The 25,261-nt window shown below is 44.9% G+C and overlaps 1 protein-coding gene across 2 annotated transcripts in view; it reads right to left on the bottom strand.

Annotated features, from left to right (window-relative positions):
- brwd3 (bromodomain and WD repeat domain containing 3) overlaps window positions 1-25,261 on the bottom strand; it is a 97,522-nt gene that overhangs the window by 46,062 nt on the left and 26,199 nt on the right. For both annotated transcript variants that reach the window (XM_067996843.1, XM_067996844.1), the window contains exons 18-22: window positions 23,518-23,694; window positions 16,517-16,679; window positions 15,200-15,293; window positions 6,746-6,883; window positions 7-80 (exon numbers count right to left, since the gene is read on the bottom strand). In XM_067996843.1, coding sequence (XP_067852944.1) covers window positions 7-80; window positions 6,746-6,883; window positions 15,200-15,293; window positions 16,517-16,679; window positions 23,518-23,694 — 646 coding nt within the window. The remainder of the gene's footprint in view (window positions 1-6; window positions 81-6,745; window positions 6,884-15,199; window positions 15,294-16,516; window positions 16,680-23,517; window positions 23,695-25,261) is intronic.

The following is a 25,261-nucleotide window of genomic DNA, read 5'->3' as shown; positions in this document are numbered from 1 at the left end:
TCCTACCTGGAACTGCTCTCACTCTGCCACTCTTCTTCAGCATCAGATGACCCATCACTTCCATCTATTGTCTCCATCTCCTGCGTGCAATAAGAAGCAAAGTATTAAAAAGGACAATGTGCCAGTGGTCATTTCCATCAGATGATGGGTCATTTGCCTGTAGAGTTTGAGCAAAAATGAGAAGCTACAATGTCACCAGACACCATCTTAATGTGCTAATGAAAACAACTTTGAATGAAGTGCCAATAACATTTGCATCCTTGCTCCAGAGGGCTCACTGGTAACTGATCAAGTAAGTACCAGATACCAGAGCCGTTGCTCACCAGCTGCAACGCGAAGGTTTTAAGCCTGAGATTGATAAAGGCTACTAGTTTGTGGAAGATCTTGATTTTTGCCCCGTCATAGACTATATGGAGCCTCTTAGTGACAAAAGGGGACTTGTGTCTGTACTGAATTTTTATTTTGTGTTGCTAGAAACGTCATAACCTTAAAATTAGAGCTAGGCCGTATCGGGGTGATGTCAAGAAGCATTACTGCACACAAAGGGTAGTGGAAATCTGAAACTCTCTTCCCCCTAAAAGCTGTTGAAGCTAGATCAATTGAAAATTTCAAAACAGAGATTGATAGATTTTTGTTAGACAAGAGTTACGGAACTAAGATGGGTAGATGGAGTTAAGATAAAGATCAGCCATGATCTAATTGAATGGCAGAACAGGCTCGAGGGGCTGAATGGCCTACTTCTGTTCCTATGGTAGGGATTAACACCGAAGGTCACACACATCTCAATAGAAAAGCCATGAACTCAGACTAGACAAGCCACTGCAAGAGGTGTGAGTTTCTACGGCAAGCACACTTGATTACCTCGAATGTTAACCATTTAATTGACCAGAGCCATCACATTAAATCACAAAACATCTTTGCCATCGTCAAAGAATGATTATCCATTTAATATTGATGGATAGCTGATGATTTAAGGTAATTATGAGAGACGCAGTCATCTATTGTCTTTTGTTTCACCATAACTTCAAAGGGCTTGGATCAGATTTCTGTGGGTAAGCATATCTGCAGTGATGTTCTCAAGATAACCTGACACAGATCAAAGTCTAGCCTGAAGTCTTGGGTTTGATTGGCAGCTGTGTTTGAGATCTTTGAGAGGGGACAGGTCACTGATTGACTGCAGACCTCTCTGATAAATAACTTGGTGGCCAGGAGTCTCCAATTACAGGTTTATATTGCACATGCATTAATTGCATAAGTAACTTGAAATTACTACAAGATGCACATAAAGGAGGCTTATGATAAATGTCAGGTTTGAGTATCAAACAGAATACAGAAAGTGCAGAGGAGAAATTAAAAAAGAAATGAGGGACAACAAGAATGTACGAGAAAAGATTAACAGGTAACATAAAAGGGAACACTAAAGTATTTTAGAAACATGTAAAAAAGAGTAAAAGGATAGTCAAAGGAAGGGCAGGGTGGCTGATTAGGGACCAAAAAGGAAATCTGTTTGTGGCAACACAGGGCATAGCTGAGGTACTAAATGAGTACTTTGCATCAGTCTTTACGAAAGAAGAGGTTGCTGTCAATGTCACAGTAAAGGAGGACAGAAATAGATAAAGAGGAGTTACTTAAACGGCTGGCAGCGCTCAAAGTAGAAAAGTCACCTGGTCCAGATGGGATGCATCCAAGGTTGCTGAGGGAAGGAAAGGTGGAAATAGCAGAGGCTTTGGCCACAATCTCCAAATCCTCCTTGGATATGGAAGTGCTGCCAGTGGACTGAAGGGTTGCAAATACTACACCCCTGTTCAAAAAAGGGGAGGGAGGTAAATCAGGTGCCTACAGGCCAGTCAGCCTAACGTCGGTGGTGAGGAAACTTTTAGAGACCATAATCCAGGACAACCTTGTCACTTGGAAGGACACGGCTTAATAAATGACAGCCAACATGGATTTGTTAAAGGCAAATTGTGTCTGACAAACTTGATTGAGTTCTTCAATGAAATAACAGAGAAAGTTGATAAAGGTTGATGTTGTGTATATGGACTTTCAGAAGGCGTTTGATAAAGTGCCACATAATAGACTTGTTAGAAAAACTGAGGCCCAACGTGGATACGAAATTGGCTAAGAGTCAGAAAGCAGACAGGAGGAGTGAACAGTTGTTTATCAGACTGGAGGGAAATATACAGTGGTGTCAAGCAGGAGTCAGTATTAGGACCACTGCTCTTTTTGATATATATTAATGACCTGGACTTGGCCATATAGGGCCCATATCATCAAAGTTCGTAGATGACACTAAGCTTAGAAATGTAGTAAACAGTGAGGAGGATAGTAGCAGACTTCAGGAGGAGAGACAGACTGGTGAAACGGGCAGACGAGTGGCAGATGAAATTTAATGCAGAGAAGTGTGAAGTGATACATTTTAAAAGGAAATATGAGGAGAGACAATGGGCTCGATTTTACCAGCGGGTTTCGTGTGCGTTTCCAGCGGGGGGGCCCCGAAAATCCCGATACCCTGGCACGTGACCGGATCGCGCCACGATCCCGCCCACTTCCGGGTTCCCCGATGACGTGCAGGGGTGCGTGCGCAGCCCCCGCTGGTGGGAATCCCGCAGGCAATTAAAGCCAGCGGGATGCCACTTGAGTGTATTTATTTTGCTTGTTCAGGTCATTAACTGACCTGATTAAGGGACTGTGTGAGATTTTGGATCAACATGGGACTGTTTCACACACTGGGGGAAACAGTCCTAGTTGAACTGGACGTGTTGCAGCCGTCAGCCTGTGGCAGCTGCAAAGGTCCATTTGACAGGTGGGGGGGGGAAGAGAAGACCCTCACCCATTGCAGGAGGCCGCACTGTCACTTGGGACAAAGTGTGGCCTCCAGCACCCACCCTCCTGACGGTCAAAGTCACCAACCTGCATACTCACCCCAGGGTCCGGAGACATGTGCCTACCTTGCGGACCCCCTCAGATGTACATATTGCGGATGGGGGCCGCCGTAGCTGCAGTCATGACCTCCTCGGAGGGCGCACAACATCGCCAGCCTCGCCATCCAAGCCGTCCACCTCTGACACGTGGAGCTCCACAACAGAGTGCTGTGACACATCCACCTGTACAGCAGGAGGGAGGGCTACCGCAGAGAGAGACGCGTCGTGGAGGGCACTACCCTCGCCACAGGGTCCACAGACCGAGGCGCAGCTCCCCGGACCTCTCTGAGCAGCAGTGCACACTGAGGCGCAGATTCACTCGACATATAGTCGTGGACATCTGCAGCCTCTTTCATGCCGAGCTGCTCCTGGCTGGCCCCAGCACCATCTGCTTACCTGTCGCTGCCAAAGTCACCATTGCCCTCCACAACTTCTCCTCCGCATCCTTCCAGGGTGCAGCCGGGTACACCGCCGATGTGTCTCAGTCGTCTGCGCGGAAGAGCCCTGCAAATACACCTGCACCTACTCTGCAGTAACACGATGGGTGGCATCAGTGGTGGGTCCTCATAGTGATACCCAGGAGCGGGCATTATTGCACAAAACAGACAGGATTCGCGGAGACATGGCAGTGGTGGTGCCAATATAATGTGTGATGTGAGTTGTTCTGAAATTCAATATAGGTAACACCCATGACAAACCCTCAAACACCCTTGTGCATCCCCTTCATGCTCACGACACGTTTGCCTTACGCTGCCTACTGCACATATGTGATGCATGCCCTGTGGCTGCAGCACAGGTGATGGCAGGTTGAGTGAGGCTGGCCGTGAGGGAGATGCACGAGAGGGTGCGTATGGGATAGAGCCATGAGATTATATGAGGATTGGGCTGCGTGTTAGTGGCGGGGTGAGTACTCGCGAGGTGACTAGGTGCAGGTAAGATGAGGATGGGGTTTGAGTGGGTATGAGGGGTGATGTGACAGAGTGATGTTGGCGGTGCCGAAGGAGATGTGGGGTGGGGTCAGTGTTGTGGCAGACGGAGTGTAGGGGAAAGACTACGTGTTCTCACTGTGGCTGACCTACTGCGGTCATTGAAGCGCCTCCTGCACTGTATGCAGGTGGGCGATATGTTGGTGGTGCAGGTGACCTCCTCTGCCACCTCGAGCCAGGCCTTCTTGGTGGCAGAGGCAGGCCGCTTCCTCCCGCCCGCCGGGTGGAAGATCTCTGTCCTCCCCCTCCTCCTCACCCCATCTGATGATACCTGGGGTGAGGCATCATTAAACTGGGAGCAGCCTTCCCCCTGGGCTGCTCCATGCTGTAATGTGTTCTATTGGTTGCAGCATCTGTCAGTGGAGGACTGCCCCTTTAACTAGAGAGCCTCCAGCTGACAGATCGTACTGTGCATGCGCAGCCCGCCCGACGCGCAGACCAGCAGCGCGGAGCCCGGAAGAGCAGGTAAGTGGATCCAATTAGTGTGTTGCCTGCTACGATCGCGCGAGCAACACACTAATTTCACCAAGCGTGTTGACTACGCTCCCGAAACCCAACACACCGGAAACCCGCAGGCCTGGTAAAATCGGGCCCAATATAAACAAAATGGTACAATTTTGGAAGGGGTGCTGGAACAGAGAGACCTAGGGATTTACATTTACAAATCTTTGAAGGTGGCAGGGCAAGTTGATAAGCCTGTAAAAACAAAGCATACGGGATCCAGGGCTTTATAAATAGAGGCATAGGGCATGATTTTAGCCTGGAAAAACAGGCGGGTTGGGGGGGGGGGGCCATTGAAAATTGTAACAATTTCAAACCCACCCCCAACCCGCTCATTTCCGGTTTTCAAGGGGGCGGGACGAGGGGCAGGCGATCAATCCACCCTCAGGAGGTGGGATGGTCACTAAAACCTTTCAAGGAGGTTGTGGGCCTCCATTTTTGAGGTTTTGTGATTTTAGCCTCTGGGGGCCAGGATTCCTGATTCATTTCCTTCATGCCGCGTGAGAGGAGGTGAGATGGCCCGAAACTGCAGCTAAGTGCCTTTATAGCACAGCTTGTGGGCCCGGAGGAGGAGTGCTGCTCACAGGCCTAACAAGCCCACCTGCAATGAACCTACAAATGATCGCCGACACCCCCCACCAACGATCACGACCCCTGCTCCCAACCCTCCCCAGTGACTGACCCACGATCCCCCTCCCAATGATTAATTCCCGCCCCGCACCCCCCTCCGATGACTAACTCCCCCCAGTGACCCATATGCCCACAGATGCCCCCGTGTCCCCCCCACCCAAATCCATCCAATCTAACACTTACCTCTTCCTTGCTCTTCTCCCATTCAACTGAGACCAGGCTATCAATCCCGCCTGTCGGGTGGGAAGCAGTCAAAAAAAATAAAAGATGTCCTTACGTCAAAATCGTAAGGATGTCGAAACCCGTACTTCTGGGTTTCCCGTCCGCAATTCAACCCAAGGCCCCCTTCCCGGCTCCAGGCTAAAATTATGCCCATAGAGTACAAAAGCAAGGAAGTTATAGTAAACCTTTATAAATCACTGGTTAAGCCTCAACTGGACTACTGTGGCCAATTCTGAGCACCTCATTTTAGGAAGGATGTCAAGGCCTTGGAGAGGGTGTAGAGATTTACAAGAATGGTACCAGGGATGAGGATCTTCAGTTATGTAGAGAGACTGGAGAAACACGTTCCCTCCAAGTCACATACCATCCTGACTTGGAAATATATTGCCGTTCCTTCATCGTCGCTGGATCAAAATCCTGGAACTCCCTACCTAACAGCACTGTGGGAGAACCTTCACCACACAGATTGCAGTGGTTCAAGTAGGCAGCTCACCACCACCTTCTCAAGGGTAATTAGGGATGGGCAATAAATGCTGGCCTTGCCAGCAACGCCGACATCCCATAAAAAAATTTTTTAAAAACTGGGATTGTTCTCTTTAGAACAGAGAAGGTTAAGGGGAGATTTCATGGAGGTGCTTAAAATTATGAGGGGTTGTGATAGAGTAAATAGGGAGAGACTGTTTCCATTGGCAGAAGGGTCGGTAACCAGATGTAAGCTAATTGGCAAAAGAACCAGGGTGGAGGTGAGGGGAAATGTTATTGCGCAGCGAGTTATGATGATCTGGAATGCACTGCCTGAAAAGATGGTGGAAGCAGATTCATAGGAAAATTAGGAACAGGAGTAGGCCATTCAGCCCCTCGTGCCTGCTCCGTAATTTGATAAGATCATGGCTGATCTGTGATGTAACTCCATATACCTGCCTTTGGCCCATATCCCTTAATACCTTTCGTTGCCAAAAAGCTATCTATCTCAGATTTAAATTTAGCAATTGAGCTAGTATCAATTGCCATTTGCGGAAGAGAGTTCCAAACTTCTACCACCCTCTGTGTGTAGAAATGTTTTCTAATCTCGCTCCTGAAAGGTCTGGCTCTAATTTTTAGACTGTGCCCCCTACTCCTAGAATCTCCAATCAGCAGAAATAGTTTCTCTCTATCCACCCTATCTGTTCCCCTTAATATATTATAAGCTTCGATCAGATCACCCCTTAACCTTTGAAACTCCAGAGAATACAACCCCAATTTGTGTAATCTCAATAGTAACTTTCAAAAGAGAACTGCATAAATACCTGAAAAGGGAAAATTTGCAGGGCAATGGAGAAAGAGCAGGGGAGTGGGACTAATTGGATAGCTCTTTCAAAGAGCTGGCACAGGCACAATGGACCAAATGGCCTCCTTCTGTGCTCAAGATTCCATGTTTCTATAAGTGAAGTAAGAGTATTTGCCACAGGATTTACAATAGTCTAATTAAAGTCCATAGTTACTGACCTCTGAAGAATTATTAGGTTCTTCCATTCGACGAATATTACGAGTACGATGTTCTACAGTCGATCGTGTTTGGTAAAAATGTTGGTTACGGCGTTGAATCCGCCTCCCTGAGCGTTGAAAATAATCCTGACCATCGCTCTGCAAAGTTATGAATAAGGTTACAATTACATTAAGGCATAATAATTAATTTAATTTGCTATTCATATCCTCAAATCCCTAACCACAGTCACCGTGACAAGATATTTTCTAGACATCAATACAGGAAATTTCAGATGCTGAGTAGCGCCACTATTTTGGTCCATACTAAAATGCTGTGATGTACAAATTCCAAGATAATCAGATACTCATTCTCTTTGCTTTGATAGTAACTGGGTTAAGAATCACAGCTAAACGGCAGAGGAGTTAAGGATTCAATAAGCTCTTTTATTTCACCTAGTCAATTTTTTTGATATCAAAAAGACCAGTTTTAATACTATACGAGTGCCAAAATGTGAGTATTTTTGGTTTGCTAATATCTATTTAATATTAAAAATGTTATGTTTGCATGCATTTACAGAAAACTTATTATAAATTCCAATCTCTACATTTATAATGCAAACTGCTCATGTAAACTTGTCACACTGTGATTATTCCCTCATGCAGTTAAGGCACGACTGCGCACCATTGGTGAGGTGTTGTAATTATGGTGTGACTCGTATTGCATAGCCAGTTTCCATTATAAACATAGACATAGGAACTTATAATGGAAATATAAAAATGACTATGTATGGCCTGCAAATGGGGAGTAAATTACATGTGGGCACCCTGGTCCAATTATCCCCTGCTTCACCTGAAGGCTACACTTGGTTTTGATTTCTCGAGTGTACCACCACAGGAGATCAACTAGCATATTATTAAAATCAGTATGCCCCGTCACCTCTAAATATTTCCCATGGAGTTTAAATGTTAACTGTGTTCACACCTTGCTGGAATTGCATGCGATGCTTATAGATAGCACAGTAACATTGAGGGTTTATGCAACATGTTGGGTAACTTCTTTTTTGTAGTCACACTGCATTTCAAGCACTGAATCAACTTTGAAGCTTCATTTTAATCCACCTTTTTCTCTCCTGTTTCAGGCAAAAAAAATTGTACAGTTCCACAGATCAAACCTACTGATTTTAAATAATAAATATTTTTAATGGGAGAAATAATTTTTGTGGCCCATCAAGGGCACTGCCTTGTGACGCTTTCTCCCCTACAGCTTTTCACCGAACAACTGAGGCTGTCACTATCCAGGTCTGCCTCGCCACTCCACTTGGTTTGTTGCTAGCTGTCCCCATTGGCGTCTGGCTCCAAGCCCACGCTCCACGTGCAACCATGTCAGCCTCTGGCCTGCTCTTGGCCTGTGGTGCTCCCAGCCTGCACTCTGCAGCCTCTTCTCAGGTGCCTTTGCTCTCCACAAACCCACTCTGTCAGCCTTTAGTCCATTGTTGGCCACTAATGGTGCCGAACTGGGGCACATTCCTCAAAAAAAAATTCTTACCCTGGGCATTTATTTTTAAAATTCCTTGTGGCTGATGTCTCCTCATTCACACCTGCACATGTACAATAACTTGCATTTATATAGCATCTTTAATGTAGTAAAATGTCCCAAGGTGCTTCACAGAAGCGTTAGCCGCCGCCTGCCGCCACCCCTCCCCCCCCAGCCTCTAATTACCCCATTATGATGCTCTACCTTCCCTCTCACAGCCTCCAACCCTGCTCTATTTTCCCCTTTATACTCTAACCATATGCTCCCTTCCCACTGCCTCTAACTTGGCTCTATTTCCCCCTTCAACTGCATTCTACCTACCCTCCCTGCCTCCAACCAATCTTTCAACTCTAACTTCTCCCTTCCCTTATCCCACTCAACCTCCCTGACTTCTTCTGTCCTCCAGTGTTGTAGTCCTCCTTGATTCGGTCAATTATTCCTCGCCCTCTTGCATTGCTTGACTTCAACAGTGAACTTGATTTTGACTCCAACGCCATGAGAGATCGGCTAGTAACTTAAAAAGAATCATATAATTCTTTTATGGAAAAGGATGCACACATTTATAATCGGTGTTGTAATCATCTGAAAGACGAGGGGCAGCATTTTAGCAGCCGCTATCGGGTGCGTTCCTGGCGGGGGGGCCCCGAAAATTGGGAAATCCCGGAGCGGGACCGAAGCCTGCCTCGAACCTGCGCACTTCCGGGTTCCCCGCTGATGCGCCGGCGTGCGCGCGCAGCCCCCGCTGGTGGGAATCCCGCAGGCAATTAAAGCCAGCGGGATGCCACTTGAAGCTATTTATTTGGCTTGTTCAGGTCATTAACTGACCTGATTAAGGGATTATGTGAGGAGGGGTGGGATTTTAGAGCAAACTGGGACTGTTTCCCACTCTGGGGGAAACACTCCCAGTTCAAATGGACCTGTTGCAGCTGTCAGCTGTGGCAGCTGCAAAGGTCCATTTGACAGGTGCGGGGTGCGGAGGGGGGAGACCCTCACTCATTGCAGGAGGCCACTCTGTCACTTGGGACAAAGTCTGGCCTCCACCACCCTCCTCCTGACAATCAAAGTCACCAACTTGCACACTTACCCCGGGGTCCAGAGACATGTACCTACCTTGCCGACCCCCTCAGATGTACATCTTCCGGATGGGGGCCGCCGTGGCTGCAGTCATGACCTCCTCGGAGGGCGAACAGCATCACCAGCCTCGCCATCCACGCCGTCCACCTCTGACACGTGGAGCTGCACAACACAGTGCTGTGACACATCCACCTGTACAGCAGGGGGGAGGGCTACCGCAGAGAGAGATGCGTCGCAGAGGGCACTACCCTCGCCACAGGGTCCACAGACCGAGGCTCAGCTTCCTGGACCTCTCTGAGCAGCATTGCACACGGAGGCTCAGAGTCACTCGACATGTAGTCGTAGACATCTGCAGCCTCCTTCATGCCAAGCTGCTCCTGGCTGGCCCGAGCACCATCTTCTTACCTGTCGCTGTCAAAGTCACCACTGCCCTCAACAACCTCTCCTCCGCATCCTTCCAGGGTGCAACCGGGGACATCACCGCCGTCTCTCAGCCGTCTGCACAAAAGAGCCCTGCAAATACACCTACACCCACTCTGCAGTGACACAATGGGTGGCATCAGTTGTGGGTCTTCATAGTGATCCTCAGAAAGGGCATTATTGCACAGACCACACAAGATTCGCAAAGACATGGCAGTAGTGGTGCGAATATAATATGTGATGTGAGTTGGTCAGAAATTCAATATAAGTAACAACCATGACAAACCCTCAAACACCCTTGCGCATCCCCTTCATGCTCACGACACGTTTGCCTTACGCTGCCTACTGCACATATGCGGGATGAGTACTGGCGAGGTGAGTAGGTGCAGATACGATGAGGATGAGGTTTGAGTGGGTATGAGGGGTGATGTGACAGAGTAGTGTTGGCAGTGCAGAAGGAGATGTGGGGTGGGGGCGGTGATGTGGCAGACGGAGTGTAGGGGAAAGAGTAAGTGTACTTACTTTGGCTGACCTACTTAGGTCATTGGAGCGCCTCCTGCACTGTATGCAGGTGGGCGATATGTTGGTGGTGCAGGTGACCTCTGCCACCTCGAGCCAGGCCTTCCTGGTGGCAGAGGCAGGCCGCTTCCTCCCACCCGCCGGGGGGAAGATCTCTGTCCTCCCCCTCCTCCTCACCCCATGTATTGATACCTGGAGTGAGGTATCATTAAACTGGGAGCAGCCTTCCCCCTGGGCTGCTCCATGCTGTGATTTTTTCTGTTTGTTGCAGCATCTGTCAGTGGAGGACTGCCCCTTTAAATAGAGCTCCTCCAGCTGCCAGATCTCACTGCGTATGCACAGCCCACCCGACGCGCAGATCAGCAGTGGGGAACCGGGAGGAGCAGGTAAGTGGATCCAACTGGGCTACGATCGCACGGATAGCTGACTTATTTCACCGGGCGCGTTACCCCGCGCCCGATAGCCCGCCCACCGAGAACCCGCAGCCCTGGTAACATCGGGCCCGAGGACTTGGAATGTAAGATAAATGGTTCCTCGTTATGCTCCTCTCTAGGATCTTACCCACTTGAGGTCTCAACAGCCCCTCAACCATTTTAGAGTCAGAAGGCCACCTGCATCAGCCCAATGAATCAACACCTTTGGTTAAAAAGGCGGTGTTTGACAACACTGACTATGACAGATAGCACTAATCCTACCAGAAGTAGGAGCTCACATGTTGATGCAGTGACCTGCAACTGAATATACAACATTACTGTCAAGAAAGGGGAAAGGTCTCAGTCTGCAGTGCACATTGGGGGCGGGGGGGTGAGGATGAAGAGAAAACTGTGCCTTCGGTACAGTGTCAGTAACGTAGTTAAGAAAACCTGATAAAATACCAGTCATAGTTCCAACAGGGTGCTTCAATACAGACTCTATATTACTCTAGTAACACTCAGCTGTGCAAATCCAGGAGAGATCAAATTCTGGAAGATCCCAATACCTTCCCAGTCCTTGAACTCATACCAAACATGACTAAGCAGATGTTTTCAATTTGGATTGTACTTAATTCTTTATCTGATCTTAAATTATTTGAGCTGAACTCCAAAGTATCTATATACCAGTGGTTTTCAAACTTTTCTGTATGGGGAACCCTCTGCAAATATTAACACATTCCCAGAGACCCCTCCTGAAAATACTTACTCCTGAGGACCATCTGTCCTAACTTCTGAAAATAAAGTGTGAGCTACTCAAAGGAAAACAGTATCATTACAGAAAGTAACTGTTTTATTAGTATACAGCAACAGAAATAATGTGCTGCTCGATCAACAACTAAGAAAAATTCAGAAATCTGATTATCTCAGGCACCCAAGGTTCAGGGCACCAGACTAAAATCCTATTGTCTTTTCCAGCATCAACTGAAGCCAACATATGCCAACAAAGGAAGATGGTAGTGGTTGTTGGAGGCCAATCATCTCAGCCCCAGGGCATTGCTGCAGGAGTTCCTCAGGGCAGTTACACATCGCGAGCAGGCAGACAGGAGAACCTGTGAGAAAGGGCGAGGTTGGAGGCAAAGCAGCAATAGAAGGTTGGTAGAACCTGGGAAATGTCCTAGGCCTAACCATCTTTAGCTGCTTCATCAATGACCTTCCCTCCATCATAAGGTCAGAAATGGGAATGTTCGCTGATGATTGCACAGTGTTCAGTTCTATTCGCAACCCCTCAAATAATGAAGCAGTCCGAGCCCGCATGCAGCAAGACCTGGACAACATCCAGGCTTGGGCTGATAAGTGGCAAGTAACATTCGCGCCAGACAAGTGCCAGGCAATGACCATCTCCAACAAGAGAGTCCAACCACCTCCCCTTGACATTCAACGGCATTACCATCGCCGAATCCCCCACCATCAACATCCTGGGGGTCACCATTGATAGGAAACTAACTGGACCAGCCATATAAATACCGTGGCTACAAGAGCAGGTCAGAGGCTGGGTATTCTGTGGCGAGTGACTCACCTCCTGACTCCCCAAAGCCTTTCCACCATCTACAAGGCACAAGTCAGGAGTGTGATGGAATACTCTCCTCTTGCTTGGATGAGTGCAGCTCCAACAACACTCAAGAAGCTCGACACCATCCAGGACAAAGCAGCCCGCTTGATTGGCACCCCATCCACCACCCTAAACATTCACTCCCTTCACCACTGGCACACAGTGGCTGCAGTGTGTACCATCCACAGGATGCACTGCAGCAACTCGCCAAGGCGTCTTCAACAGCACCTCCAAAACCCGCGACCTCTACCACCTAGAAGGACAAGAGCAGCAGGCACATGGGAACAACACCACCTGCACGTTCCCCTCCAAGTCACACACCATCCCGACTTGGAAATATATCGCCGTTCCTTCATCGTCGCTGGATCAAAATCCTGGAACTCCCTTCCTAACTGCACTGTGGGAGAATCGTCACCACACGCACTGCAGCGGTTCAAGAAGGCGGCTCACCACCACCTTCTCAAGGGCAATTAGGGATGGGCAATAAATGCCAGCCTCGCCAGCGATGCCCACATCCCATGAACGAATAAAAAAAAATGCAGTGAGGTCTCCTTTCAGTTAATTTACAACAAGCCCTTCCGCTTACTTGGAACAAAGTACTGGAAATTTTGCAATGTCAGAAGACAACGCGGGCACTTTTCATGGCTTTCTGCCACTGGAAAAATCCCTGGGCGAAGATATACAGATCTTTAATTCAGGAGCTTGCATAAACTAACGTTGAACAAAATAGAGATGTATTTACTGATGTGATGGGCAGTCTGTGCAAGGCTTTATCAATGAAGTTAAAATCTGAAAAATAAGTGCTTAATATTCAAAGTTGGCAGTGACTGCGAAATGTTGAAACTCAATAAAGTTACGTAAGCTTCACAAAAGCTGTGCATAATGGTGCATTTACTTTCTTACCACAAACAAGCATGTGAGAAAAGATAAAAAGTGGCTACATTTTTCCCTGTGGTGTTGAGAACAGAAAGATCTGTGGTAAACAATGAAAAAGAACAATGTATGCTTCCACAAAGAGGCACTCTATATACTTTGTGGGGGAGGAAATCACATGACTTAAATATCTCCAGTATGATGTCAAATTCTTCAAAGAAACTGAGTGTTTTTCCATCGTTTGGATAACAGTCGATTCTTTCGTATGTAGAGACTGATCAAATGAGGAAGCTCATTACTTAGATTCTCACGAGAAGCAAGTTGCAATTCTAATTACTGTATTTCATTCTGAAGTGACCAAGGACATTGGTATTTTTCACTAAAAACAGTTTCACTGAACCAAGTTCCACTTACCTGTTTTTTTTCCAATTTCAGCACTGTGTCCCACAGCAGATTAAGAAGATTAAAGCTAGATGTAAAACAGACAGTGCAACATCTCGATCAGATGTAATGAAACGTGACTGAAGGAAATTCAATATTGGGCCATAATTTGCTGTAGCAGGGCATCTAACTGCATCTGCCGTTAGTTAGACTTGTCCTTGTGTGTTTAGGTTTATAATTTTTTGTGTGGCAAGTTGCTGAAAGTGTGAGCTGATAACGTCGCAGCGAGGCAAACAGGGCATCTGGGACCTGAGTGAACAGGGCAAGCAACTGCGTATCTCCTTAACCAATGAGATTGAAGGATTGTGAAATAAATGAGATTGAAGGATTGTCAAAGACCTGAGAGGGAAGTGTAAATTAAGAGTGGGTGAATTCAATGTCAAATCAGGTGCAGAAAGAGAAATAGAGGGAAAGATTGATTGGATTGAGAGAAAAAAAAAGACAAAGGAAAAGTTTTTTAAAAATTTAAATTTAAATTTTATATTTTTAAAATCTCCAACAATTAAAACCTGAAGGAATGAGACCCTACACTTCTAATAGTTAATTTTCAGTGCCAGAAAGGTTGACTGGCAGTAATTCACACTTATCACATCGTTAAAAGGGTACTTAAACTGAAATGGTCAAGACTTAACTTTCTGTGGTGAGTTTAGTTCGTATCTACCGCACAAATACAGCAACTTCACGCCGCTCAATGCATTTCAATGGTGAGGCAGACAGCGAGATGCCATTTTCACGAAGCTAACAGCGGAGTGGCACAACTAGGACAGCAACTTTTGGATATCGGCACTAAACTGCGCATCTACCCCTCGCCTGAAGTTGCTGTACTATTTGCGCATAAATAACGGCGAGCGCCATTAGCCTCACCGTTATTTTGACAGCAAATTCGGGCCCAATATTTCACACCCAACAGTGCTGAATACCAATACACACAAGTCCAATATGTTGGCCTGGTTTCTTCCATTTGAACCCCAAGTTCTCTTTAAGGTTATAAAACATACTTTTTCAATAAAAAGTGGAATGCTAAAGTTAACCATCACAGAGCACCAGAAGTGTAAAAGCTGTAAATTTAAATACAAGGTGGAGGATCAGTACCGACCCTTACTCTCTCCCATTGCACAACTACTTTACATTTTTGTCCACCTTATCTAAAATATTTTGCCAGTCTGCAAGTACAGTCCATTCGCAATGTCACAAGGAGGCGATTCCTCCAATTACATCTATGCTGGCTCTCGAGAATTGATATTGACAAGTCCAGTCCTCCTGCCAATATGTGTAAAGTATTTACTAACATTGTGGTAAGAAATGCAATTTGGTGCTCTAATAAATTCTCAAATTTTGAATGTTAAATTTTAAATGCTGCCAACAGTCATTGGGTCTCCTTCTTAAAAAGTCACGACTGAAAATGCACATTGATTTTGTGGTTCATTTGTTACTTAAGATCACGTTACAAAAAGAAGTTTCACATTTACAGCTGGAAATCTCAATGTCAAGTCCAAAGACACTGCAAACAAGATGACCTAAATAAGTAAAAGGGCACTGACAAAACTGAACATTAAAGTTCTGCCACCAATGAGCGCATTTTTTCTCTTTACCTTCTGTGTTGGTTGTAATGGTTTGCGTTTTTTTTCAATTGTGTACAGATTAATTTCTCCATCACCTTTACCAAGTCGCAGTTCCTCCTGAAACCTGAAAATGGACAACTTTTATAGAAGGATGACATTAATTTCTTCCTAAAAATGTTGATGTACAGATTTACTATGCTCTCCTAAACTTGTGTGGTTCATATTGTGCCAAGGAAAACAAAACTGAATCCTGATAAAAGCTGAATTTGTTTGCTAATAAACAAACATTCTGTTCAAATCTGGATTCAAATCATAAAAGTGGCTACATTTCATAGATTGTCCCTTGAGATCAAACAAAAAAGTACAACTCCATTGCTGTTTAAGAAAAATCAATACATTAAGATTTCATGTTCCAACAGGCTGGTATATCAACTTAATCCTACTCTTTATATATAAAAAAAATGCTTGTGTACCTATAATTTTAATGACTGAATTTTCTAGTGAAAAAAAAAACAGGAAAACAAATACTCTAATAAAGTCATCTGAAAAATCACACATGGACAAATTATTTACCCAAATAATTTTATACCTTTTACACCTGGTAGGATCTTCATTCATTCAATAGGGTGCAGCATCCATGCACCATTCAAGTAACTCCAGGATGCCAAGGAGAATCATTTGAGGGACACCACTTTAAAATGGTTTGAGAGTTAACACCATGAAGTGATCCCATCCATCCCTCCTGAGCTGTATAATGGCACATTCATTCTGGCAATTTACCGATCCTTTCCCAGAAGTAAAACGTTTACCTCTGTATTACACAGTAGCCATGATTAAAGAAACATACAGCTATATAAATCTTGAAATGTACAGGCATGGGCCAAAGGGGTGCGTGCATGATACATGGAGGATGTTTCCCATTTCTAGAATGATGATGATCTAGCAAATAGTGCCATGAAGACTCAAGAGTGCTGAAATCAGACTGAGAGCGAGGACCTTGTATTGGCAATTTGTCTCTAAAATATTGTACCTCAGGTACTTTTAAGTGAAAAGGCCTTACTCCAATATTAAAATAGATGTATCACTGAAATCCGCAGCTGACACAGATTGACTCCTGGATATTACCCATGTATAATTTGCAGTAGCAACGAAACAAAGTGCACATCACTGCTGCTGATCAGCGTAGCCAAAGTTGAATGGAAACACACTCTCAAATAAAAGAGAAATAGACTTGCATTTGTATAATGTGTCTTATGTTCTTAGAAATGTCTCCAAGTGCTTACCTGGAAGTGAAGTAACTTCTTATGCAAGCAAATTCTGAAACACAATATCCTAACTTATCCCTACCTGCTAATTCCAGATGGAAGCTCCATGACCACAACCCTTCTGCTCCAAGCCATCAGGTCTCTCTCTGTAGCCATCTGACTCCTAGGGGCATTATTATGCATTTGGCGGACACCTTCAATCTGACCACTTCGTCGAAGTCCAACGTTTGGTGGAGACAGCAAGGCTAAAACATGGAACAGTTCTTTTAAATATATATTTGAAGCAAATGGGCTAAAATATTCAGAACAGTTAGACGCCTAAACAAAAGAATCACAACTGAATAACCCAGGACGACTCATATCAACACAGCCATGAAAAACATCTTAGGTTTAAAATGTTGCAAGTTGCCAATTAAAACTCAATACCACTAAAATCCCAAATTGCTTTTGTGGTTCATTTGTTACTTTAGATCATGTTACAAAAAGAAGTTTCACATTTACAGCTGAAAACCTCAATGTCAAGTCCAAAGACACTGCAAACAACATGACCTAAATAAGTAAGAGGATTCTCATAACCAAGGAAGTTTGTTCTAAAACTAGGCCTTACTAATGAGGCTGACTGAAGTGGATTATGTAAAAAGATTGGCTACTGATTTGAAATATAACAGTTTCCCATTAGCAAAGTTTCACAACTTTCGCAGGTAAAATTTAAATTAACAAACCATCATAATTCTAGAAAATTGAAAAGTAAGTTACCACAGAGAAATATGTACATAAATACTATCTGCCAGCCTCCTGTAGGTACTATTCCCTTCTAAATTAGATCAGGTACTGTTGATTCCAACTATAAATCACTTTGCGAATGTAGCTGTAAGCCACATCCTTAGTTTAAAAAAAAACCTATAACTTTAACACTTAATGAATTTGTTAAAACCGAACTGTCTTTACAATGAGAAACACTTCACATCAAAAATAACCACATGCTTTTATTCACGCCGTCAAAATCTAATGCATCTGTTGTATAGTGATGCTTGGAGCTACGGGAGGAGGAGGCTCTGTAAACATCCCCATCCTCAATGATGGCGGAGTCCAGCACGTGAGTGCAAAAGACAAGGCTGAAGCGTTTGCAACCATCTTCAGCCAGAAGTGCCGAGTGGATGATCCATCACGGCCTCCACCCGATATCCACACCATCACTGAAGCCAGTCTTCAGCCAATTCGATTCACTCCACGTGATATCAAGAAACGGCTAAGTGCACTGGATATAGCAAAGGCAATGGGCCTGTGGTTATTTTTGATGTGAAGTGTTTCTCATTGTAAAGGCAGTTCGGTTTTAACTCCATCCCGGCTGTAGTGCTGAAGACTTGTGCTCCAGAACTAGCTGTGCCTCCAGCCAAGCTGTTCCAGTACAGCTACAACACTGGCATCTACCCGACAATGTGGAAAATTGCCCAGGTACGTCCTGCCCACAAAAAGCAGGACAAATCCAATCCGGCCAATAACTGCCCCATCAGTCTACTCTCAATCGTCAGCAAAGTGATGGAAGGTGTCGTTGACAGTGCTATCAAGCAGCACTTACGCACCAATAACCTGCTCACCGATGCTCAGTTTGGGTTCCGCCAGGACCACTCGGCTCCAGAACTCATTACAGCCTTGGTCCAAACATGGACAAAAGAGCTGAATTCCAGAGCTGAGGTGAGAGTGACTGCCCTTGACATCAAGGCAGCATTTGACCGAGCGTGGCACCAAGGAGCCCTAGTAAAATTGAAGTCAATGGGAATCAGGGGGAAAACTCTCCAGTGGCTGGAGTCATATCAAGCACAAAGGGAGATGGTAGTGGTTGTTGGAGGCCAATCATCTCAGCCCCAGGACATTGCTGTGCGAGTTCCTCAGGGCAGTGTCCTAGGCCCAACCATCTTCAACTGCTTCATCAATGACCTTCTCTCCATCACAAGGTCAGAAATGGGGATATTCGCTGATGATTGCGCAGTGTTCAGTTCCATTCGCAACCCTTCAAAAAATGAAGCAGTCCGAGCCCGCATGCAGCAAGACCTGGACAACAACCAGGCTTGGGCTGATAAGTGGCAAGTAACATTCACGCCAGACAAGTGCCAGGCAATGACCATCTCCAACAAGAGAGAGTCTGACACCTCCCCTCGACATTCAATGGCATTACCATCGCCGAATCCCCCACCATCAACATCCTGGGGGTCACCATTGAGCAGAAACTTAACTGGACCAGCCATATAAACACTGTGGCGACAAGAGCAGGTCAGAGGCTGGGTATTCTGCGGTGAGTGACTCACCTCCTGACTCCCAAAAGCCTTTCTACCATCTACAAGGCACAAGTCAGTAGTGTGATGGAATACTCTCCACTTGCATGGATGAGTGCAGCTCCAACAACACTCAAGATGCTGGACACCATCCAGGACAAAGCAGCCCACTTGATTGGCACTCCATCCACCACCCTAAACAGTCACTCCCTTCATCACCGGCGCACAGTGGCTGCAGTGTGTACCATCCACAGGATGCACTACAGCAACTTGCCAAGGCTTCTTCGACAGCACCTCCCAAACCCGCAACCTCTACCAACTAGAATGACAAGAGCAGCAGGCACATGGGAACAACACCACCTGCATATTCCCCTCAAAGTCACACACCATCCCGAAATATATCGCCTTTCCTTCATCGTCGCTGGATCAAAATCCTGGAACTCCCTTCCTAACAGCACTGTGGGAGAACCTTCACCACACGGACTGCAGCGGTTCAAGAAGACGGCTCACCACCACCTTCTCAAGGGCAATTAGGGATGGGCAATAAATGCTGGCCTCGCCAGCGACACCCACATCCCATGAACGAATAAAAAAAAAACTAAAGTATGCAGCTCACCACCACTGTGTGGAATCTGAACAGGATATTAAGGAGGAAACAAAAAGATTGCAAACTGGCACTTTACAAAGTACTCTTATATTGACCTCATCAATACATCCTCTACAATTGTACAGTGGATAATAAAATCCTATTAAAACAAACCCTTGACAGGTTTGGGGGGGCGGGGGTGGTGGGAAGAATTTTAACCTAATCCCCCAGGTGGAAAATGGGCAAGTTCAGGTTAGACACCCATTTTACATCCCACCTGATTTTAGTCTACATCGACTTCAATGGAGAATAAAATCCGACGAGGTTGTAAAGCTTACTGGGAGTAGTAGGATTTATAAATTATAAATGTAATTAAGAAGAATAAATTAATTAACACATAATAAAGATGGCAGGGCAGGTGATATGTAGCGACTGCAGAATGTGGGACCTCCTGGACACGAGTGTGATCCAGGGCAAACACGTCTGTAGTAAGTGTTTGCGGCTTGAGGAGCTTTGGCTCAAAGTCATTGAACTGACGGTCGAGCTGCAGACACTGCGCCACATCAGGGAGGGGGAAAAATACCTGGACGTTCGGTTCCAAGAGGTGGTTACACCCCTTAGGATCAGGTCGTCTAAATTGGTCAGTGGTCAGGGACAGGAGGGTGTGACTGCAAGTGAGGCAAGTAAGGGTAGAAGTGGGGTAGAAGTGGAGGCGCCTCAGCCTTTGCAATTGTCCAACAGTTTGAGGTGCTTGCAGCCTGTATGGACGAAAGCGGGGGCTGCAGGGTGGAAGAGCAAACTGACCATTGCACCATTCAAGCAGGGGGAGTTAGTAGGAATGTAGTGGTAGTAGGGAACAGTATAGTCAGGGGGATAGACACAGTTCTCTGCACCCGAGAGCGAGAGTCCAGAAGGCTGTGTTGCCTGCCCGGTGCCAGGGCTCGGGACATCTGCTCTGGGCTGGAGAGGAACTTGCAGTGGGAGGGGGAGGATCCAGTTGTTGTGGTCCACGTAGGTACCAACGACTTAGGTAGGATGAGGGAAGAGGTTCTGCGCAGGGAGTATGAGCAGCTAGGGGCTAAATTAAAAAGCAGAACCTCAAAAGGTAATAATCTCTGGATTATTACTTGAGCCACGAGCAAATTGGCATAGGGTAAATAAGATCAGAGAGTTAAATTTGTGGCTCAAAGATTGGTGTGGGAGAAATGGGTTTCGATTCATGGAGCACTGACACCAGTACTGGGGAAATTGGGAGCTGTACCGTTGGGACCGGCTTCATCTGAACTGTGCTGGGGTCAGTGTTCTGACGAATCGTATAACTAGGGCGGTAGAGAGGGCTTTAAACTAAATAGTGGGGGCGAGGTAATGAGACAGGATTAATTAATAACCTCATTGTAAAGGAGCCTCTAGGCAGCAGTGATCACAATATGACTGAATGTCACATTCAGTTTGAGGGAGAGAAGAGTAAGTCTAAGACTAGTGTTTTAAACTTAAATAAGAGCAATCATGAGGGCATGAAGACAGAGCTAGCTAAAGTGAACTGGGAAATCAGGTTAAGGGATAGGTCAGTAGAGATGCAGTGGCAGACATTTAATGGGATATTTCATAACACTCAGCGAAGATACATTCCAGTGAGAAAGAAAGACTCTAGGGGAAGAACGTACCATCCGTGGCTAACCAGGAAGTTAAAGATAGTATCAAATTGAAAGAAAAAGCATACAATTCTGCGAAGATTAGTGGCAGGTCAGAAGATTGGACAGAATATAAAAAACAGCAAAGAATGACTAAAAGAATAATGAGGGAGAAATTAGAATACAAGAGAAAGCTAGCTAGAAATATAAAAACAGATAGTAAGAGTTTCTATAGGTATTTAAAAAGGAAAAGAATAAGTAAAGTGAGCGTTTGTCCTCTAGAGAGTGAGTCTGGGGAATTAATAATGAAGAATAAGGAAATGGCGGATGAATTGAACAGATATTTTGCGTCCGTCTTCACCGCAGAGGATACTAATAACATGCCAGAAATAATTGTGAATCAAGAGGTGAAAGGGAGGGAGGAACTTAAAACATTTACAATCGCCAGGGAAAGGGTTCTGAAAAAAATCATTAGAACTGAAAGCTGACAAGTCCCCAGGTCCTGACGGACTTCATTCTAGGGTCTTAAAAGAAGTGGCTGCAGAGATAGTAGATGCATTGGTATTAATTTTCCAAAATTCCCTAGATTCTGGAAGGGTCCCATCAGATTGGAAAATAACAAATGTAACTCCTCTATTCAAGAAGGGAGACAGAAAGCAGGAAACTACAAGCCAGTTAGCTTAACATCTGTCATAGGGAAAATGTTAGGATCTATTATTAAGGTTATAGCAGGGCACTTAGAAAATCTCAATGCAATCAGGCAGAGTTAACACGGCTTTGTGAAAGGGAAATCATGTTTGACTAATTTTTTAGAGATCTTTGAGGAAGTAACACACAACGTGGATAAAGGGGATCCTGTAGATATGGTGCACTTGGATTTCCAGAAGGCTTTTGACACATCAAAGGCTACTACACAAAATAAGAGCTCATTGTGTAGGGGGTAACATATTAGCATGGATAAAGGATTGGTTAGCTAACAGGAAACAGAGAGTAGGCATAAATGGGTCATTTTCAGGTTGGCAGGATGTAACGAGTGGAGTGCTGCAGGGTTCAGTGCTGGGGCTTCAACTATTTATAATCTATATCAATGACTTGGATGAAGGGACCAAATGTATGGTTGCTAAATTTGCTGATGACACAAAGGTAGGTAGGAAAGTAAGTTGTGAAGTGGACCTATGGAGTCTGCAAAGAGATAGAGATAGGTTAAGTGAGTGGGCAAAAATTTGGCAGATGGAGTATAATATGGGAAAATGTAAACTTGTCCACTTTGGCAGAAGGAATAGAAAAGCAGCGTATTATTTAAATGGAAAGAGATTGCAGAACTCTGAGGTACAGAGGGATCTGGGTGTCCTAGTACACGAATCACAAAAGGTTAGTATGCAGGTACAGCAAGTGATTTGAAAGGCAAATGGAATATTGTCATTTATTGCAAGGGGAATGGAATATAAAAGTAGAGATGTTTTGCTACTGTTGTACAGGGCATTGGTGAGACCACATCTAGAATACTGTGTGCAGTTTTGGTCTCCTTATTTAAGAAAGCACATAATTGCTTTAGAGGCAATTCAGAGAAGGTTCACTCAACTGATTTCTAGGATGAGGGGGTTATCTTATGAGGAAAGGTTGGACAAGTTGGGCCTGAATACACTGGAATTTCGAAGAATGAGCGATGATCTTATTGAAACATATAAGATCCTGAGGGAACTTGAAGGGGTAGATGCTGAGAGGATGTTTCCCCTTGTGGAAGAGACTAAAACTAGGGGCCACAGTTTAAAAATAAGGGGTCGCCCATTTAAGACGGAGATGACAAGAATTTTTTTCTCTCAGAGGGTCGTGAGTCTGTGGAACTCCCTTCCCGAGAGCGGTGGAGACAGGGTCATTGAATATTTTTAAGGCTGAGTTAGATAGATTCCTGATTAATAAGGGAGTCAAAGATTATAGTAGGTAGACAGGAAAGTCGGGTTGAGGTCACAATCAGATCAGCCATGATCTTATCAAATGGCAGAGCAGGCTCGAGGGGCCGAATGGCCTACTCCTGTTCTTTAATTCCTATGTTCGTATGAGGTGTAAAACGGGTGACCAACCCGAACCCGATTGTTTCCCGCTGGGCGGGTTAGGTTAAAGTTATGCTCATAATCTCTCAAATCTTTCGTAAAGATCTGTAGAGGGCATTTTCCCCTTCACCGAATGGTTATGGCATTCGAACTGAAAGCACATGGAAAAAAAAATTCAGAAATATTTTATCCTTTTTCAAAAACAGATTGACATGATTTGCAATCAACCAGTTATAATGCAGTATTTGACTTGAAATGTGTTTCTTGCACTATGGCGAAGGCACATCAAATCAAGAGCAACGAGCACCTCAAAGAGGATTCAAACTGGTACAGCATAACCGCAACTCAAGACGACTACAGTTTGGTGCATTAAAAGTTTTTTTTTTAAAAGTGCACTCTGTCCTACATTACATATTTTCAATGTAATGAGGAATATATATATTTTTAAATATCAGTTATTGCATCTGCTTTCAGTGAATGAGGCAATATAACTGGATAGAATTACGAGCTCTGCTATTTTTCATGTCTGCAGTGTTACCCACCACTGTTCAGCGAGTTTGATCTACTGTAAGGGCCAGTTGCTCCTTCGCTTCCCAGCCTCAGGTCATGTTCTCGCTGGAGTTCCCTAATAACATCATCGAGAACGCTGGGTTCCTGGCCATTCTCATACTGATCATCTGTCTGTTGGCTAATGACCTGCTCCACGACATCACCATCACCTGGAAGAGAACAATAGCTTTTACCTCTTACATTTCCACTTCAATTACGTGCAAACTTCCTCTTCCCAGTTCCTCCCAAATATGAAGCAACTAAGGGATCAATAAGCTATGCTCTTCAGTTTACTGAAGACATGAAACATCCAACTTTGAAACTAAAACCAAAATATACATCTGAATCCATAAACATATTTTATACTAGAGAGGGATGGATAAAAGGCACTGGCATTACAAATATTTTCAGTCCTGTCTCTTCAATCTCAAGAAATTATTAGCAAAAATGAGGGCTCACAGAAGGTAGCCTTCTGTCTTGGGTTAGAAATTGGTTGGAAGGTAGGAGACAGAGAATGGGGATAAAGGGTATAAACTCTGAAATGGCAGGATGTGACAAGTAGTGTTCCCCAGGGATCTGTCCTGGGGCCTCAATTTTTCACCATATTTATTAATGACTTGGATGAAGGAATAGAGAGTTGTATATCCAAGTTTGCAGGTGGCACTAAGTTGGGAGGGACTAGTAAGTCGTGCAAATGGGAGCAGGAAGTTACAAAGGGACAGAAACAGATTAAGTGAGTGGGCAAAACTATGACAAATGGAGTTCAATGTGGGAAAGTATGAGGTTATTCACTTTGGACCAAAGAAAGGTAAATCGGAGTATTTTCTAAATAGTGAGAAACTAGGAACTGTAGAGGAGCAGAGAGATTTGGGAGTCCAAGTTCACAAATCATTAAAAGCTAGTAGACAAGTACAAAAAGCAATCAGAAAGGCTAATGGAATGTTGGCCTTTATCTCAATGGGACTGAAGTACTAAGGGGAGGAAGTTATGCTTCAGTTGTATAGAGCCTTGCTCAGACCCCGTTCTGTGTACTGCGCTCAGTTCTGGGCACCACACTTCGGGACGGTTATATTGACCTCAGAGGGAGTGCAGCGCAGATTCACCAGAATGATACCGGGGCTTAGAGGGTTAAATTATGAGGGTAGGTTGTATAAACTTAGTTTGTATTCCCTTGAATATAGAAGACTGAGGAGAGATCTGATGGAAACTATTTCCTCTGGTGGGGGAATTAAGAACAAGGGCACATAATCTTAACATTAGAGCTAGGTCATTCAGGAGAAAAATCAGGAAGCACTTTTTCACACAAAGGGTAGTACAAATCTGGAACTCTTTCCCCCAAAAGGCTGTGGATGCTGGGACAATTGGAGCTTTGAAGACTGAGACTGATAGATTTTTGTTGGGTAAGGATATCAGGGATATGGAGCAAAGAGGGGAACCGGAGTTGAGGTGCAGATCAGTCATGATCTAATTGAATGTCCTACTCCTGTTCCTATATTCTACGAAAAGCAAAATTGGCTTTGAACCTTTAATCCCTTTTTTTTTATAGCAACTGCAAACTACAGAACTTTCAATGAAGAAAAAAAGAGGTATAAATTATCTCACACACAGGGAAGATATAGCCCGCCCAGTGTACGAATCATGAGTTACTGAAAGTCTGAGTGAAAAAATGCAGAATACTGCTGTTCTTGAAATGCATCCAATTCATGTTACATTTATGTACAAATTTAGACAAAGCTT

This window comes from Heptranchias perlo, chromosome 15, assembly GCF_035084215.1.
Source record: "Heptranchias perlo isolate sHepPer1 chromosome 15, sHepPer1.hap1, whole genome shotgun sequence".
In the NCBI taxonomy this organism is placed as follows: Eukaryota; Metazoa; Chordata; class Chondrichthyes; order Hexanchiformes; family Hexanchidae; genus Heptranchias; species Heptranchias perlo.
Note: the sequence above shows the minus strand (reverse complement) of the source record. Positions and strands in the feature narration are given on the sequence as shown.